The sequence below is a fragment of the Mastigoproctus giganteus genome, chromosome 8 (genome assembly GCF_048544385.1).
Source record: "Mastigoproctus giganteus isolate SK-2022 chromosome 8, ASM4854438v1, whole genome shotgun sequence".
Taxonomy (NCBI): Eukaryota; Metazoa; Arthropoda; class Arachnida; order Uropygi; family Thelyphonidae; genus Mastigoproctus; species Mastigoproctus giganteus.
This window is the reverse complement of record NC_143582.1, coordinates 55,452,934-55,471,387: the sequence shown is the minus strand read 5'-3', so window position 1 is coordinate 55,471,387 and position 18,454 is coordinate 55,452,934. Positions and strand designations below refer to the sequence as shown.

Genomic DNA, 18,454 nt, shown 5'->3' with positions numbered 1-18,454 from the left:
GATGTGGGGTTACGCACTATCTTGAATGAATATGGTATCCTGAAGGCACCTATGTTGTTGCAGCTCTAGTATTGCAAAATTTTCCAACATTTCAAAATATCACTGTTCAGTGACGGAACAGGTGTGGCGTACAATCAGTGTTACCTGTTCAAAAAAATATGACCCAATCATGAATGTGGCCGTAACTCCACACCACTGTCACTTTTGGAGAATGCAATGGGACCTCTTGGATAACCCGAGGGTTTTCTGTTGCTCAAATGTGACAGTTGTGCATATTCACTTGTCCATTTAAGCAGAAGTGGGCTTCATCACTCCAAAGGATGTTCCATGACCAGGTGATATCCACTGTCATTTGCACCAGAAACTGAAGTGCGTATGTGAACCGAATATCTGTATCACCATGCTTTAGCTGCTGTAGCATGTGCATCTTGTAAGGACAGTACCACAACATCTGACGCATTACTAGTCTTACAGTTTAATACGGCATGTCCACTTCACAAGAAACAGCTGGCAGACTTGCGCTACCACATGGAGTTTGACTTGAAAAATCCATGACAGCCATACCCACAACTTCAACATGAGAGGAGTCCACTTGTTTTCGACCTCTATCTGGTTGAACACCAAGATGTTCTATTGCTTCAAATTTCACAATGATTTTGCGGACAGCACAAACAGTCACATGTCCACGCCTTATGCGCTTCTGACGTTGGAATTCTCTGATAGCCGCAGCTGCATTGTTGCTGTTCTGATAGTATATTTGATTTGCTCAGAAAACTTCATATCTGACTGCAAAATTACTCCCAGATCTTTTTCATTTTCTACCGCCCTAAGTATAGTACCACACAGTTGGTACGTTCCTCTGGGGTTACTTCTACCCATATGCAGTGCCTCCGTAGCCAGGTGGGCAGGAGCAGCAGTGTGTAGCACACTCTTCTTCATTAGACCAGGGTTCGAGCCCGTGACCACCGAATACAGAGGATGCAGAAAGGTCAGGCAATGACCACCGCATATCCCTGGAGCAATATGGCCTTAGTTGCTAATGCTCCTAAAAACCAAATAACAACAACATCTACCCATATGCAGTACTTTGCATTTGTCGATGTTAAACTTCAGTTACCACTTCTCAGCCCATCTGCCCATTCTAGATCCTGTTGCAGTATCACACTACCATTACTGTCATTAACATTAACCCTGCCAACCTTTGTATCATCTGGAAACTTCTATAATAAGGTTGATATACCTTCATCAATATCATTGATAAATAAACAAAACAACAGTGGACCCAACACCGAACCCTGTGGGACTCCACTAATAACATTAGTCCATGAAGAGCAGTGCCCATTGATTACAACTCTGTCTTCTCCCACTCAACCACCCTTTTATCCATTATAGCAACTTACCCTTAATACAATTCTGCTCCAATTTGTACAGTAGTCTTCCATGTGCAACAGTGTCAAAAGCTTTTCTGAAATCCAAGTATACGATATCAAAATTATTTTTTACATCCAGTTCCTTTGTAACCACATCATAATATCCAATCAGATTTGTCAGACAAGATCCCTCTTTAACAAACCCATGCCGTCTTAATTATTACTGCAGTCTTGTCTAGATGATCCTGCAATGCATCTTTAACCAGTGACTCCATTATTTTACCTGGAAGAGAAGTTCAACTAACAGGTCTGTAATTACTCGTGTCACCCTTCCATCCCCCTTTGTGAATTGGGGGATACAATTGTACATCTCCAGTCCGTGCCCCCCCCCCCCCTCCGAGTCCAAGGATGCTCATAATTATGGCTAAGGGTTTCCTTACTTCCTTTGCTGCTTCCTTTAATATAACTGGATAGATCCCATCCACCCCAGGTGCCTTTCTTATGTGTAATTTCAACAATTTCTCCTCCACTTTGCTCTCACTTATTACATACTCATTAAGCACCCTTCTACAATTTGATAACCTTCTGGAATTTTCAACCTTTAATAACTCCTCATGTGTGAATGTAGATGCAAAATAACCATTCAGTTTGTTTGCTATCTGAGCAACATCATCAACAGTTGAACCATCGATATCAAGTGGACCAATCTGATTCATCCCCTTCCTTTTAGAGTTTATATAAGTAAAGAAATCCTTGCTGTTTTTCTTAGCATCTTTTGCCAAAGATTTCTCGTAATCTGCCTTCCTCTGCCTAACCTCCTTTGTGACTTGATTGCAGACTAGCTTATATCTGCCATGGGCTTCTGTGTCGCCTTATAATTTATATGCATCACATGCATTTTTCTTCTCTGCCACAAGTCTCATTAGTTCATTTGACAACCATTTAGGCCTAAATCTTGAACAATATTTCTTAATAGGTATGAAATGTTTAGTAGCTTCCACGATTAATTCCTTGAATGCTTCCCACTAAGAATTTGCTGTTGGTATCATCGTCAGTTGATCCCACTGTACATGTTAATAGAAAATGCTGTTCTTCGAATGGAAACTGTTGTTGACCAAAATGGAGGACACATTGAACAATTGTAGCACTGTTCAAGTGATTTGTACCGCCACAGTGCCATATAGTGACAGATTTTGTAACTAATTTTTTTTTTCCAATAAATGGTGAGTGCATTGTTTATTGTACCTGTTGTCCAAATTTCTCTTCAGTATGAGCCTTAGAACTCGCTCCAGAGCCCCCCACACACACAGGAATAATTTAATTTTAACAACCCCTTTATTAAAAAAAATAAAACTGTAAACATTGCCTAAGGATAAAATTCTAATAAATTTATTTACTTTTTAATTTTCGGTAAATATTTTAATAATATTTGTTTTTTTAAGTCTTTCAAAAACAAGAAGGTAAATGTTATTCACCTAAAAAAATCCAGAGGATATATGGCGTATATCCGCCACTACAGCCAGGGCCGGATTTAAACTTGTTGTGGCCCTAATCTATAACATGTATGAGGCAGTGACATACAGACAATATTAAAAACGGATTTTTTAAGATAGAGTGAGACCCCTTCTAATGTGAGGCCCTAAGCTGTAGCTTGTTTAGCTTATATGTAAATTTGGCCCTGACTACAGCCCTATTGCAGATGACTGTTTATCAGAAAACCTTTTGAGCTTAAAGGCAAGAACTACTGGATTTGATGGCTTGTATCCAGTCATTTTGAGGGAGGTGCCAAAATAAAGCCCTGAACCATAAACGTTAAATATCACTGGACTTAAGAAAGATTCTTCTGGGATGGAGAGGTACCAATGCATCACTAGTACATAAGGTGATTCTCAGAGGGAAATGCATAACTACAGACTAGCCAATCTGATTTCAGTGGTGAGAAATATGGAGGTAATGATAATGAGTATAATAAAGGGACATTAAGGCAGAAATCGGATTATGAAGGATACACAACACTGTTTTCTTTAGTTACTCATGAGCTGGACATAGGAAATAATTTCTACACTGTTTACTTGGATTTTAACCTGGTGGTAGTGGTGGATCACCAGACTGGTAATCTGAAAATAACTTGAAAGCCCTTGAAAACAATGTTTCCACATTAACTGTTAATCAGCGATTAAAAAACTGAAATTTTTTTCCACCTTCCTAAACATAGTCCAACTTTTACTGTAATAGTTTCTGAAGTGTTTTTGTTATAGTCTTCATATAGAAATTGCATGCAAAAATCTGTCAGAGTACCTGCCACTGTATAACTATTTGGCTTACCCTAGTTGTCTTTGAAAGATTTATTACTGTTTTCACAGAGTAAAGACGAGAAAATGAAACCCAATATTCTCTCAAAATGGCCCCTAAACTGCAAAAGCAAGATAGGTAGTTTCAAATTTTGCATGCTGTGAAGTGTGCAAAATTTGAAATAAATTTTGAAATAAACCTGAAAATGGAAGTAATTAATAGCAACGAACATATATATATATATATAAATTTTTTTAATAATATTTATATACAAAATCAGCATAAATATTTATTTAGCATTAGTAGAGGCACATGATGCAAGAAAGCAAGCTTATTCAGCATCAGCCAAAAAAAAAATCCCTTTCCATTTCACTGATCCATTCATTCCAAATGTTTATCTAGTTCTGCTTTCAATTTATTTAAGCTATCAACTTCCACAACTGTCGTTGTGGAAGTTGATAGCTTAAATAAATTGAAGTCAACTACCTGCTGGCTAAAGGGAAACTTCTACACATCTATTCTACAACTGTCTTTCTTCAGTTTGAATCTATGTCCCCTCAGGTTTGTAATCTGAGCAAGAGGAAGAATCCCATCAGCATTGAGCATGCTCAATCCATTCAAGGCCTTATACACCTCAATCAGATCAGCTTGAAGGTGCCTAGTCTCCAGAAGCTGCAGTTTGCAGACCTTTAGCCTTTCTTCATAAGAGTACCCCTTTGTTCCCTTCACCAGTCTTGTTGCCCTTCACTGTACTTGTTTTAGCAAATCTACATCCTTCCTAAAATGAGACTTCGAGACCTGTATGCAGTACTTTAGGTGTGGCCTGACCGTTGCCTTATACAAGGGGATAATCACCTCCATATACCTGCTTGCAAAATTCCTATATATCATTGACAAGATCCCATGACCTACTCTGGCAGCTTGTCTGCACTGCTCAGAAGGCTTTATATCTGACTGCACAATTACCCCCAGGTCTCTTTCATTCTCCACTACCCTGAGTGTAACACTTGATTAGACCGGGGTTCGAGCCCGTCACCACCAAATACGGAGGATGCGGAAAGGTCAAGGGAATGACCACCACATATTCCCGGAGCAATATGGCCTTAGTTGCTAATGCTCCTAAAAACCAAACAACAACAACAACAACCCTGAGTGTAACACCACATAGTTGGTACATTTCTCTGCGGTTACTGCTACCCATATTGCTGATGGATGGGTTAGGTGCATATTTGATGCCAAGCAGGTGAACAACTGCAGCGGTTGGATGAAAACAGGCCAGCCGCAATGGTATCATGGTTTGGGGGATTTTTTCATGGACTTCACTGGGACTCCACCAGTACCATTGAACACATATTCACTGACAGATCCCACCTTGGAATTGTTTCAGACCACGCTGCAATCATGTATCCAGATGGCGCTGGACTCTTTCAACAAGACAATGCCCTCATAGACTAATGTTATTAGTTGAGTCCCCCCAGGGTTCAGTGTTGGGCCCACTGTTGTTTTGTATGTTTATCAATGATTAATGTTGAAGTTTGCAGACGATACAAAGGTCGGAAGGGTTGTTAATGACACTGCTGCAGCAGGGTCTAGAAAAGTTGAGCAGATGGGCTGAGAGGTGGCAACTGAAGTTTAACATTGACAAATGTAAAGTTCTGCATATGGGAAGCAGTAACCCCAGAGTAACGTATCAACTGTGTGGGACTACACTGACAGTAGTAGAGAATGAAAAGGACCTGGGGATAATTGTGCAGGCAGATATGAAGTTTTCTGAGCAGTGCAGACGGTCTGCAAGAGTAGCTCATGATGTCTTGTCAATGATATACAGGAATTTTTCTAGCAGGGATAAGGAGGTGATTATTCCCTTGTACAAGGCAATGGTCAGGCCACACCTTGAGTACTGTATACAGGTCTATAGGCCTCATTTTAAGAAGGATGTAGAGCTGCTGGAATGAGTATAGAGAAGGGGCAACAAGGTTAGTGAATGGAATGAAAGGGTGATCTTACCAAGAAAGGCTTAATTTCTGCAAACTGCAGCATCTGGAGACTAGGCATCTGTGAGGTGATCTGATTGAGGTGTATAAGGCCTTGAATGGGTTGGGCTCAATTCTGATGGGATTCTTCCTCTTGCTCAGATTATGAACCCGAGGGAGCATAAATTCAAATTGAGGAAAGACAGTTATAGAAGAGATGTGCGGAAATTTTCCTTTAGCCAGCGGGCAGTTGATTGCTTGAACAAACATCTGTCGTTTTGGAAGTTGATGGCTTAACTAAATTCAAGGAGGAACTGGACAAACATTTAGAGGGAATGGATGTGTGAAATGTTTTTTTTTTTTTTTTTTATTTTGGGCTGATGCTACATAAGCTTTCTTTCTTGCTCAACATACCTCGATTACTACTATGTCACAAGGCCCACACCGTGCAGGAATGGTTCAAGCATCATGTTCAAATATTTCATTGTCTTGTCAATGATATACAGGAATTTTTATAGCAGGGATAAGGAGGTGATTATTCCCTTGTATAAGGCTGCCAAATTTCCCCAATATCAATGCCATGGAATGCAGTAGAAAGCAGCATGCACCAATTCACATTAGTGCATTGCTCTCTTTCCAAACTCCGTGGCATTGTGTCCAGCAGGTCCAGTGCACCTGAGAACACCTTCCACGGTCTCAGTGAATGCTGTGCTAGGTGCAAGCAGTCATCATAGTGAATGGAGGTCCAATATTCTATTAGGTAGGTGGTTATAATTTTTAAGCTAATGAGTGTAATTAAGCAATACCATTTGAATAGTGGGATTTAAAAGAATTGACAAATACAACATGTTTAATGAGTTTATGTAACGATAACCCCATTAACTCCATGTATTTAATTTAACTAGGTTAATTCGACTGAAGCTCATCTCAGCAATATCAACAGTTTCGGTGATACTACCAAAACATATAGAAATAAATTCTATGTTGGCGTTTTCTTATCTGTGACCTCAAGTTTTCTTACAGGAGCTAGTTTTGCTGTAAAAAAGAGAGCATTCGAAAAAGTCCAGAAATATACTGGTAAGTGTAAGCTGTATGACACTGTCAAGAATAATTTTTTATTTGAAAAATAAGAGATAAATACTTAAATTATATACTAAGACAAATTTTAAAAGTATGTTTTGTTGAAGTGATCAGTTTAAAATTTTAGAAATGTAGAATTTAAAAAAAAAGAAACAAATATTAATGCTTGCAAGTATTAACCATAAACAAATGAAGTGAAATCATTTATTTAAACTTTAAGATTCACTTTGACTCTGTCCATTTTGATTTGTAAAAAAAAAGAAAAGAAAGATAAGAAAAAAAAATCTGTATTAGTTTTCCCTAAATTTTCATTCAGCAAAAGCTAATATGATTTTGATGCTGGTTACTTTAACTTCTGTTCCGGGTAAAATAATGGAGTCGCTGGTTAAAGATGCATTGCAGGATCATCTAGACAAGACTGCAGCAATAATTCAAACACAGCATGGGTTTGTTAAGGGAAAGTCTTGTCTGACAAATTTGATTGGTTATTATGATGTGGTCACAAAGGAACTGGATGCAAAAAATAATTTTGATATCATATACTTTGATTTCAGGAAAGCTTTTGACACTGTTGCGCATGAAAGACTACTGTACAAATTGGAGCAGAATGGTATTAAGGGTAAGTTGCTACAATGGATAAAAGGATGGTTAAGTGGGAGAAGACAGAGGGTGGTAATCAATGGGTGCTGCTCTTCGTGGACTAATGTTATTAGTGGAGTCCCACAGGGTTCGGTGTTGGGTCCACTGTTGTTTTGTGTATTTATCAATGATATTGATGAAGGTATATCAGGCTTAATGTCGAAGTTTGCAGATGACACAAAGGTTGGCAGGGTTGTTAATGACAGTAATGGCAGTGTGCTACTGCAACAGGATCTAGATAATTTGGGCAGATGGGCTAAGAAGTGGCAACTGAAGTTCAACCTTGACAAATGCAAAGTACTGCATATGGGTAAAAGTAACCCCAGAGAAACGTACCAACTGTGTGGTACTACACTTAAGGTGGTAGAAAATGAAAAAGACCTGGGAGTAATTGTGCAGTCAGATATGAAGTTTTCTGAGCAGTGCAGACAGGCTGCTAGGGCGGGTCATGGGGTTTTGTCAATGATATATAGGAATTTTGCTAGCAGGGAAAAGGAGGTGATTGTCCCTCTGTATAAGGCAATGGTCAGGCCACGCCTTGAGTACTGCGTACAGGTCTGGAGGCCTCATTTTAGGAAGGATGTAGATTTGCTTGAGCGTGTATAGAGAAGAGCAACACGATTGGTGAGGGGAATGAAGGGATTCTCTTACCAAGAGAGGCTTAAGTTCTGCAAATTGCAGTGGCTGGAGACTAGGCACCTGCGCGGTGATCTGATTGAGGTCTATAAGGCCTTGAATGGGTTGAGCACGCTGAATTCTGATGGGATCCTTCCACTTGTTCAGATTACCAACCTACGGGGACATAAGTTCAAATTAAGAAAGGACAGATGTAGAATAGATGTGCGGAAATTTGCCTTTAGCCAGCGGGTGGTTAATTGCTGGAACAAACTTCCATCTGTCGTTGTGGAAGTTGATAGGTTAAATAAATTTAAGGAGGAACTGGACAGGCATTTGGAGGGAATGGTGTGATTTTTTTTTTTTTTTTGGCTGATGCTGCATAAGCTCCTACACTTGCTTTCTTGCATCATGTGCCACTACTACTACTACTACTTGTATAATTTCTTTGCCAGTCACAACAAACTGTGCAAGGCTCATGGGGTAAAATTTTTCTCAACACAACTGTTTGTTAACTGTTTTTATAGGAATGGGACACACTTAAATAGAAGGGATACAAGAATATTTGCTAATGGTATTGAGGCAGTGTTAAGCAAGTAGGAAAATTGCTACTTTGATGGAGGGGAATGTGCAGACTAATAGCCAGACTGACAACAGGCACAAGCAGAGGTGAAAGTGGTTCTACTGCTTCTACTGGCACTTGCAATAGCCTGGAAAGCAAGGTGTTGAGGATTACAAGGTGTGCTGGGGGGGGGGAGTCCTTGTGGTACAAGCAAAATACACAGACTGTTTTAGAGTTAGTAATAACAGAAACAGAGGCATGCATAATGTGTATACTAATGACAGGAGTATAGGAAACAATTTTGATGAATTGCTGGTTAGGCGTTCATTAAATCTAGACATTCTACAGTTATCAAAAATATGGTGCACTCAGATATAAGGAATGTGGAATTTCAGTATGTTAAATGTAACATGTACACAGAAAGGACAAATAGGATGCTATTGAGGATGGGGGGATGGAATAAAACTCTTGTTTAACTTGCACTGCTCCTATAGGGACATGCAGCAGCTTGGAAAGCAAGATGTTGGGGATTTGAAGGCCTGCTGGGCACACTCATGGTATAAGCAAATACATGGCCTATGTTAGGGTTACTAAGAGTAAAAGCAGTTGCAGGTATACTTGTATATGCACTATTGAGAGGAGTATAGTAAACAACTTTGATGAAGTGCTAGTTAGGTGGTCATCAAACATAGACATTCTATGGTTATTGGAAATATGGTGCATTCTGATATAAGGACATGGAATTTCAGTCAGAAAAGACAAAATTGGACAGGAGGAGAGAAGTTATGCTCTTGGTTAAGAAGTATACAAAATCTATTGATAATGTTTGTTTGTTATTTGGTTTTTAGGAGCATTAGCAACTAAGGCCATATTGCTCCGGGATATGCAGTGGTCATTCCTTGACCTTTCCGCATCCTCCATATTTGGTGGTGATGGGCTCGAACCCCGGTCTAATCAAGAAGCGTGTGCTACGCACTGCTGCTCCTTCCCACCTGGCTACGGAGGTGCCTATGGATAATGGACCCAACTGACATAGACAGCCAATGCAATAGTGAGTCAGATTGTGACATAAGCATTGGGGAAAACAAAATGAGCATAGGAATGAGTTATAGGCCAAATGACAGTAATGAATGTAACAAACAGTTATGCAGACAAATAGCATGGGTCATTAAATCAGAATGCCTTATAATAGGGGATTTTAACTTTCCAGATATTGGCTACAACCTGTGGGTAAGTCACTCACACAGTAACAAAATTTATGGTATAGGCAGAAAATGAAGCTGGAGATTTGGATACAAGACAGCCAATTGCAATATGCAACATTCTTATCTTGAACATCCTTAGAACATTTATTGGAAAACCAAGGTTTAGATAAAGGAGGAGATTTTAAGGTGGAGTGTGGATTTCACTTAGTGGGGATAAAGGATTTCATCTCTACAAGAATAATTTCACTGACATGATCTGAGCAAACATTGCCATCAGAAGATTTAAAACAGTAATCCAGACAAGGAAAAGAAGAGAAGAAATCTGGCAGATCATGTCATTTTGCATTCTTGTAATGCTGAACAACACAAGGCTGCGAATGGCCATGAGAGAAAGGCTCCATTGGAGAAGAGATCATCACCAAATTGTGATCTGATGTACCCAGAGGACCACTCACTTCTACTTTGACAATAATCATATCAATATACTATGATTACTGCCACAAAGTTGTTCCTTTACATGCAGATTCTTAGTGCATGAATAGCCACTGCTGATAATCATATTAGATCAATATTTCTTTCTCTTGTCGTTTCTGTAATGAGTGGGTGCAGAAAACAGTCATCCAATAAATCCAGAAAAGTCTTGATACTGTGTGAGTAACTAACTCACAAGTCTCAGTCAGTAATGGAAAGTTAAATTATTCCCATTACAAGGCATTCTGATTTAATGGCTACTGAGCTGGGTGCATTTGGTCTTCAGGAGCCTGCACAATTTTGGTGATTTTGCCCTTTGTCTACTCAGGTTACCCAGTTAAAACTTTTAACAAAAGCATTTTCTTATATCCCTCCAGTTTAAATTACAGAAATCTTTGTTAATTATTGCATAAACAGGAACAATTCAAGATCAAGTTAAGCCAATTGTCAATAATTATATATCCACATTCTGAAAAGCACGAATTTAAAATTAGCAGCATTGTTCATGTCCAGTTATTGAAGTGCTCACTCTTAATGCTTTACGGCAGCACACCTAGTCATTACTCTCTAGTTTTGTATCAGCTTATGCCCAATTGAACAGGATTTTCAATTGGCATCTTCAGCATCAGTGAAGATAATAAAGTGAGATAATGTTCAAAACTATTTGATAATGTATTCATCATAGATTGCTAAGGTGCCTCCGTAGCCAGGTAGGCAGGAGCAGCAGTGCATAGCACATGCTCTTGATTAGACCGGGGTTCGAGCCCATGAGCCATCAAATACGGAGGATGCGGAAAGGTCAGGGAATGACCACCGCATATCATTGGAGCAATATGGCCTTAGTTGCTAATGCTCCTTAAAAAAAAAAAAAAAAAAAAAAAAAACAACCCAATAGATTGCTAAAATAAAGGTCAAATCAATTTTGAATTATTACTTCCAAATTTTTAATATCATAAATGGGATGACTTTTTATTCGAGCGAGTGAGTGAAAAAAAAAAGAAAATAAGTGATGAGTGAGTGATTGAACAGGATTTTCAATTGGCATCTTCAGCATCAGTGAAGATAATAAAGTGAGATAATGTTCAAAACTATTTGATAATGTATTCATCATAGATTGCTAAGGTGCCTCCGTAGCCAGGTAGGCAGGAGCAGCAGTGCATAGCACATGCTCTTGATTAGACCGGGGTTCGAGCCCGTGAGCCATCAAATACGGAGGATGCGGAAAGGTCAGGGAATGACCACCGCATATCATTGGAGCAATATGGCCTTAGTTGCTAATGCTCCTTAAAAAAAAAAAAAAAAAAAAAAACAACCCAATAGATTGCTAAAATAAAGGTCAAATCAATTTTGAATTATTACTTCCAAATTTTTAATATCATAAATGGGATGACTTTTTATTCGAGCGAGTGAGTGAAAAAAAAAAGAAAATAAGTGATGAGTGAGTGAATAAAAAAAAAAAAAAAAAAAAAAGAAAAAGAAAAAAGAAAATCAGTGGCAGGCCCTACAAATTAAATATGGCCCAGGGTGTCTCTTTGCATTTCTCTCAGTTTTAAGGAAGGCAGCTTTTGTGATCTATGGTTCATTATTTCCTGCTGAATTTTTTAGGTCCAAGGGCATCACCACCCTATACTTCAATCTCAGTGGGATAGAATTACAAAGATGTTTGGCAGCTCAAAAATTTTCATGTGTGGACCAATATTGCTAAATCTATCATAAATCTTTATTTTTTTATTTATTTTAAATGCTCATGGTAAACTCTGCTGATGTTTAATGTGTTTGACTTGGTCTATGTTTTTTTTAAATAAAAGAATAGTATATGTATATAATTGCTTGATAATAAAAAATACTGTTTCAGGAGGCAGATACTTCTACATGAAAGAGTGGAGGTGGTGGATGGGTGCAACACTAAGTAAGTAAGTTGGTTAAATTACTAATTTCTGAATAAAATTTTCTCATTTTTTTTAAGTTCTGAGGATAAAATATTGCTTGTATATTCAGAGAAGTAAGTTTTTGTTATTTTAAATACCCACAGTTTGGAATGCATAAGTATATTTTATCTATTTAATTATAACAGCAGTGATTATTTAAAGTATTTATAAGGAGAATTTTAACTTTTCAGATATTGACTGGAACTTGTGGGTTGGTCACTCCCACACTAGCAAGACTTTTGTGGATTTATTGGATGGCTGTTTTCTACAGCACCATGTTAGAAAGACAATGAGTGGAAGCAATATTCTTGATCTGATTATCAATAGCAATTCTTCATACATTAAGAATATGCAGTTAAAAAAACTCTCTAGGTGTTTTTTTTTTTTTTTTTTAGGAGCATTAGCAACTAAGGCTGTATTGTTCTGGGGATATGCGGTGGTTATCCCCTGACCTTTCTGCATCCTCTGTATTTGGTGGTGAAGGTCTCGAACTCCGGTCTAATCAAGAAGCGTGTGCTACGTACTGCTGCTTCTACCCACCTGGCTACAGAGGCGCCCTCTGGGTGGCATTGATCACAGTGTGCTGATATGGGATTTACTTAAAGATATAACTAACTACTGTCAAGGGTAAAGGGAAGGGCTTTTGCTTTTGTAAGGGTAACTACAGTGATCTCAGATAGTTTTTAAATTCTTTACAGTGGGACCATCTGATGATGTTATCAACAGCAAATTCTAAATGGAAAAGCATTAAATAAGTAATCAAAGAAGCTATTAGGCTTTTCATATCAACTAATGCCATTCCAGGCTTAGACCTAAGTGGATGTTAGATGAACTGAAGAGATTTGTAGCAGAGAAGAAAAACAAATGAGAGGCATATAAATTGTGAGGTGATATAGAAGCCTATGGTAAATATAAACCAGTCTGTAATCAAGTTACAAAGGAGATTAGGCAAGCTAAGGGAGATTATGAAAAGTCTCTGGAAATGCTAAGAAAAGCAGCAAAGAATTTTTTACTTAGAAAATACCTTTTCAGGTTTCTGAAAGCTGAATAGGTATTTTGCATCTACATTCCCACATGAGTTCTTTAGGGAAGGGAATGTCAGAAGTTCATTAAAATCTAACAGAGAGCTAAATGATTTTGTGATAATGGAGAGGAAAGTGGAAAAGAAATTGTTGAATCTTAATACAAAAAAAGTGCCTGGGTGGATGTGATCTATTCCATTATATTAAGAGAGGCAGCAAAGCAGGCAAGCAAACACTTGGCCATAATAATGAGACTATCTCTGGATTCAGGGAAGGTCCCTTTGGACTGGAGATGTGTGAATCCCCAATTCACAAAGGGGGGAACAAATGGTGATATGAATAATTACAGAGCTGTTAGCTTAACTTCTATTCCTGGGAAAATAATCTGTGGTTAAAGAAGTAATGCAGGACTAAACAGGAATGCAATTATAGTGTATTCATGCCATGGATTTGTTAATGGGCGATTTTATCTGATCAATCTGATTGCATACTATGATGCTGTAACAAAGGTACTGGATGCAAAAAATAATTTTTATGTCATATACTTGGATTTTAAAAAAGGTTTTGATATTGTTGCATATAAAAGACTGCTGTACAAATTAGAGCTGTGGCATTAAGGGCAAGTTACTGCTCTGGATAAAGGAATGGTTGAGTGGGAGAAGACAGAGAGAGGTTATTAATGGACACTGGACTAATGTTATTAGTGGAGTACCCCATGGTTCAGTTCTGGGCCCATTGTTATTTTCTGTATTTATTAATGATATTGATAAAGTTATATCAGGCTTAATGCCTAAGTTTGCAGATGATACAAATTCTGGCAGAGAGGTTAATGACAGTAATCAGGGTAGTTACTGCAACAAGATCTAAAAAAATTAGGCAGATGGGATGAGAAATGGCAATTTAAGTTTCATCAGCAAATGCAAGGTAGAGCACATGGATAGCAGTAATCCCAGATTAACGTACCAAATGGAACAAGTAATGAGCATCCCAATCACCATGTAAACCACGGTATGGTGCCAAAGAGCCTCCATAAGAAGCTAGCAGCAATAGGCCTCCCAGAGAACACTTTCATGGAACTCCAGAAAGCTGCAATCCTGAACACCTGTAGGATATAGTAAGGGAGTTCCTATTACCAACAGTAATAATAACAGTAACCAAACATTACCAACAATCCAATACACTCGATACCAGTACCCGTCATGGTGCAGAAAAAACTCCATAAAGGAATATTAATAATAATACAATACAATACAGTACAGTTACTGTATTGTATTAGTTATCAACTAATTTATTACATCAGAACCTTATTATGTAAAAAAGGTGTATTAAGGAGTTGGGTTTGAGAATTTTATAGTTAACTTTATGTTTAGTCAATTTTATAAAAATTGACTAAACATAAAATCAATTTTATAAAAATAATTTTATTAAAATCCTTATTAACAAGTTATTTTTATAAAATTGACTAAACATAAAGTTAATTATAAAATTCTCAAACCCAACTCCTTAATACACCTTTTTTACATATTGATTTAATCTTAAATATAATTAAGGACTCAAAGGTTCTTATGGTAATAAAAAAAAATAAAAAAATAAATAATAATTATTATTATTTTGTTAACAGTACTCAAGTGTAACATATATGTAAAAGTGTATTGTCTGCAAAAGTAAGTGTTTATTGGCCAATTCACATGTTGTGTGTATGCATTGAGAAACCCATTTCTTTTGCCTGAGATCAGCTAACTACAGCCTTGATTGAAGAGTACTTTAGAAATTGTTTAGTCCTCCAAGAAAGGCACTTTATTCCTCTAGTCACAGTGGCGTAGCCAGAGTAGGATTAGCAGGTACATTGTATCTCCTGATGCTGAAATCTGGTATTGTGGCAGTTTTTTTTTAAAGCAAATGGCACTGTTTTTGTGAATTGCAATTGGTGCCTTTGTTTGTAAATGTACCTGCTGGCAAAAATTCCTGGCTACGCCACTGTCTAGTCATCAACAGGAATTGAACTAAGAGCTCTCCAAATATGTGAAAATTGGTAAAACCACTATGTTGTCACAAATAAAAGAATTGGAGGGTGGGGGGGGAGACCTGTAAAGATATGTCCTTAGGCCATTTCATCCACTTTGGCTTTACTTCTTCAGTCTATCATTCTGGGAAACACCATACCTCTTTATGTGTGGTGGAATTCCTTGCTGGAACTTCAATGTTTCTAGGAGGTCTTCTTCCAACTATCGCAGGATCCAGATCTCCAATAACATAAATATTTTCACTCCAGTCACAACAGAAGACCCTCTAACACTTACTTCACATTTGGGCAATAAAACAAATGTCTCAAACATTTTTACCTTTCTCAAAGAAGTAATCAGTGTATACCACCTCCTTTAGCTAGTCAAAAACCAGTTTTCTGACTTGCGATCTGTAAAGAAATAGCATACATACTACCATAGGTATGGCGCACTATGGCCATAGATGCCGATGCGGCAAAACAATTCCTAAACAAACCAATATCATAAAGAATATGTCAACCTATGTGTATTTGTTTAGCAACGAATGGTCAGCATAACTCTTCCTTTGAAAGAGCACAGAAAGTATTTCTAACTTGTCTTTCTTTGCTGTGTGCTCCACTGTGGGCTGTGGAAATCTTTCAGAGTCAGACCTTGTAATATTTTCGGACCCTTGTAACCTCGAGTGAAACTGTTCTTTACATAGAATTTATAATGCAAAACAGAACTGTGAGAGTTAATGCATGAACTGTAAGAAAAAAATGTGAAAAAAAAAAAAAATACTGATGTATTTTAAATTAAGGCGAGGACATTATGCATAAATAATCAAAGCTTAAGGTTGAAACTGTTATTACAAAAGGACTTATCTGAACTAAATATCCATATCTTGTTCAGTATTTTTATAATCATTTTACGAACTTAATTTATAACAGATTATATAATTTACTGTGTAATATTACACAGGATGAAAAGTTATTTTTCTCATGTCATATTGTTATTGGTATACGTATATAGTACTGAACATAGAGTAGCTCAAAAAAAGAAAAGAAAACACCACCTAGGCACTGAGCCAATTATAACAACACAGAGGAATAAATGGTTATAAAGACCTTTCCCACTTTTAAAAATTAATAATTCAAAAACCACAGGTCATATCAAAAAACATTATTTTTTTGCATTGTAATTAGGATACTTTGGATTTTTTAAACAATAAAAAAATCTGCCTGAAATTTGACCATTGCATGTATAAAATGATTAATTTAGAAAACCAACACCAAGATAAATTTTTCGTCAGTCTTGATCGACAATCAAAGTGTTCATTATTTTCTAATAAGCAATCATTGTGTTCTTTGCAGCTGCCTTCAAAATTTCTGATGGAATGTTTACTATCTCTCAATGGATTGCATCCTCCAAATCTGAGTTGAAGGAAAATCACTGTAAATACAATATTTCAGACCAGGGCTGTGCGAATGGGGGGGATGCATGATGTGCGGCACAAGGGCCCCCAATCGAGGGAGCAATTTTTTTCTAAACATAAATAAATGAGGCCCCTTAACCCCTTTTGCATTCGGACCCCCAAGTACCTTTGCACGGCCCTGTTTCAGACACCCCCACAACCAACTAAAAGTCTGCTGGAGTTAAGTAAGGTGATATTGCAAGCCAGGGATGTGGAAAATGGAAACTGATAATTTATTCTTCTGTGAGAAAGTTTCTCATAGAGCTGTTTGACATTATTGTTGATATGAAGCATAGTACCACCCTGAATAAAAATTATGCATCACATAAACCAAATTCATCCATCTCTGGGATAATTTTGGTTCACAACAAGCTAAAATATCATATGCCATTAATTGTGAATGTCTCAATATACTCTAAATTGTTAATGATTTCAAAGCAAAAGAAATCAATAATAATATGTGTTATAAATCTATACCATATGGTAACATTTAATGAGTGGAATGATTCCTCAAATATATTCCAAAATTGTTGATTTGGACTAGAGAAAACATAGATTCATCACTGTGAAAGCATACTTCATCTGTCCATAAAATATTAGATAACCATTCTGGATCAGGTACAACCTTGTCAATTATCCACTGGGTGAAATCACTATGGCTTTGATGGTCTTGGTTCCAATCAACGCGATGTTTGATTTTGTAAGGAAACAGATGGAGGCCTACATTTAAGGCTTTACATACATGCCCCAAAGAATGAGTCTATGTAATGCAGTAATATTGAGAACATGATGTATGGTGAGTACTTGATTATCTCAAATAATGATTGAGATTTGTTATTGTTGCAACTTATCAATTCTTTGAATCACTTCTTGTGAGGCTGATGGATGACCACCTCTAGGCATAGGAGTTATGTAGCCTAGTTTGCATGCAAACTTTATTAGAAAAATGGTAATAACACTGTTGCCATTCTTCTAATAAAGTTTTAAGTTTTTTATCTTTAGGATAAAGAATAGCAATTGAATTCTCTGATCACAGTCATTCCTCTTTCAAAAAAGATTATAAGTGCCAAGTTTTAGACTTTTTTGAGTTCCTACAAATGGATAAGTTTTTTGGATGTTTTTACCATATTCTTGATTTATTAACATATTAAATTGTGTTTTACAAACAGATTAAATAGTCTTAGTCGCATCCATCGGCTTATTTTTTAAAATTTAGCTAGTGATTTTGTATGTTTGTTTGTTTGTTAGTTATTTGGTTTTTAGGAGCATTAGCAACTAAGGTCATATTGCTCCGGGATATGCGGTGGTCATTCCCTGACCTTTCCGCATCCTCCATATTTGGTGGTGACGGGCTCAAACCCCGGTCTAATCAAGAAGCATGTGCTACGCACTGAACTCAAACTTGATAGCATAAGGTACACCAGCTCCAAAATATTTTTATCTCTTTTCATATAATGCAAAAAATCACAGTAGAAAGTATACATTTCTTTTAGGCAAATTCACAAGTATGTAAAGTCCGTTACTGTCTTTAACATTTCCATCCATCTGCACATAAGAACTCCACTCCCACAAAATTTTATGCTTGGTCTTTTTAAGACTAGCCAAGCCATCACAAACTTCATTAAAATTGGAACACAAAAATTCTGCTTATTTTCGTTTTTGTAAAATTTGAGTTCTCCATATGTATATATACAGGGTGTATATACATATGGACCCTCCATATATACAGGGTGTCTCAAAATATTGGTACAAACGTTTAGGGGAGGTAGGTAACATCTAAAGGAATGTGAATCGCATAGGAACCCATAACTGGAAACGTCATGGAAAAGTAGTAGCAGAGG

General features: G+C 37.2%; 1 protein-coding gene across 1 annotated transcript in view; it reads left to right on the top strand.

Moving 5' to 3' along the window:
* LOC150081540 (uncharacterized) overlaps nucleotides 1–18,454 on the top strand; it is a 76,221-nt gene that overhangs the window by 15,743 nt on the left and 42,024 nt on the right. Inside the window, exons 2-3 of the mRNA XM_090380239.1 lie at nucleotides 6,541–6,712; nucleotides 12,063–12,116. Of these exons, the coding sequence (XP_090236365.1) occupies nucleotides 6,541–6,712; nucleotides 12,063–12,116 (226 nt within the window). The remainder of the gene's footprint in view (nucleotides 1–6,540; nucleotides 6,713–12,062; nucleotides 12,117–18,454) is intronic.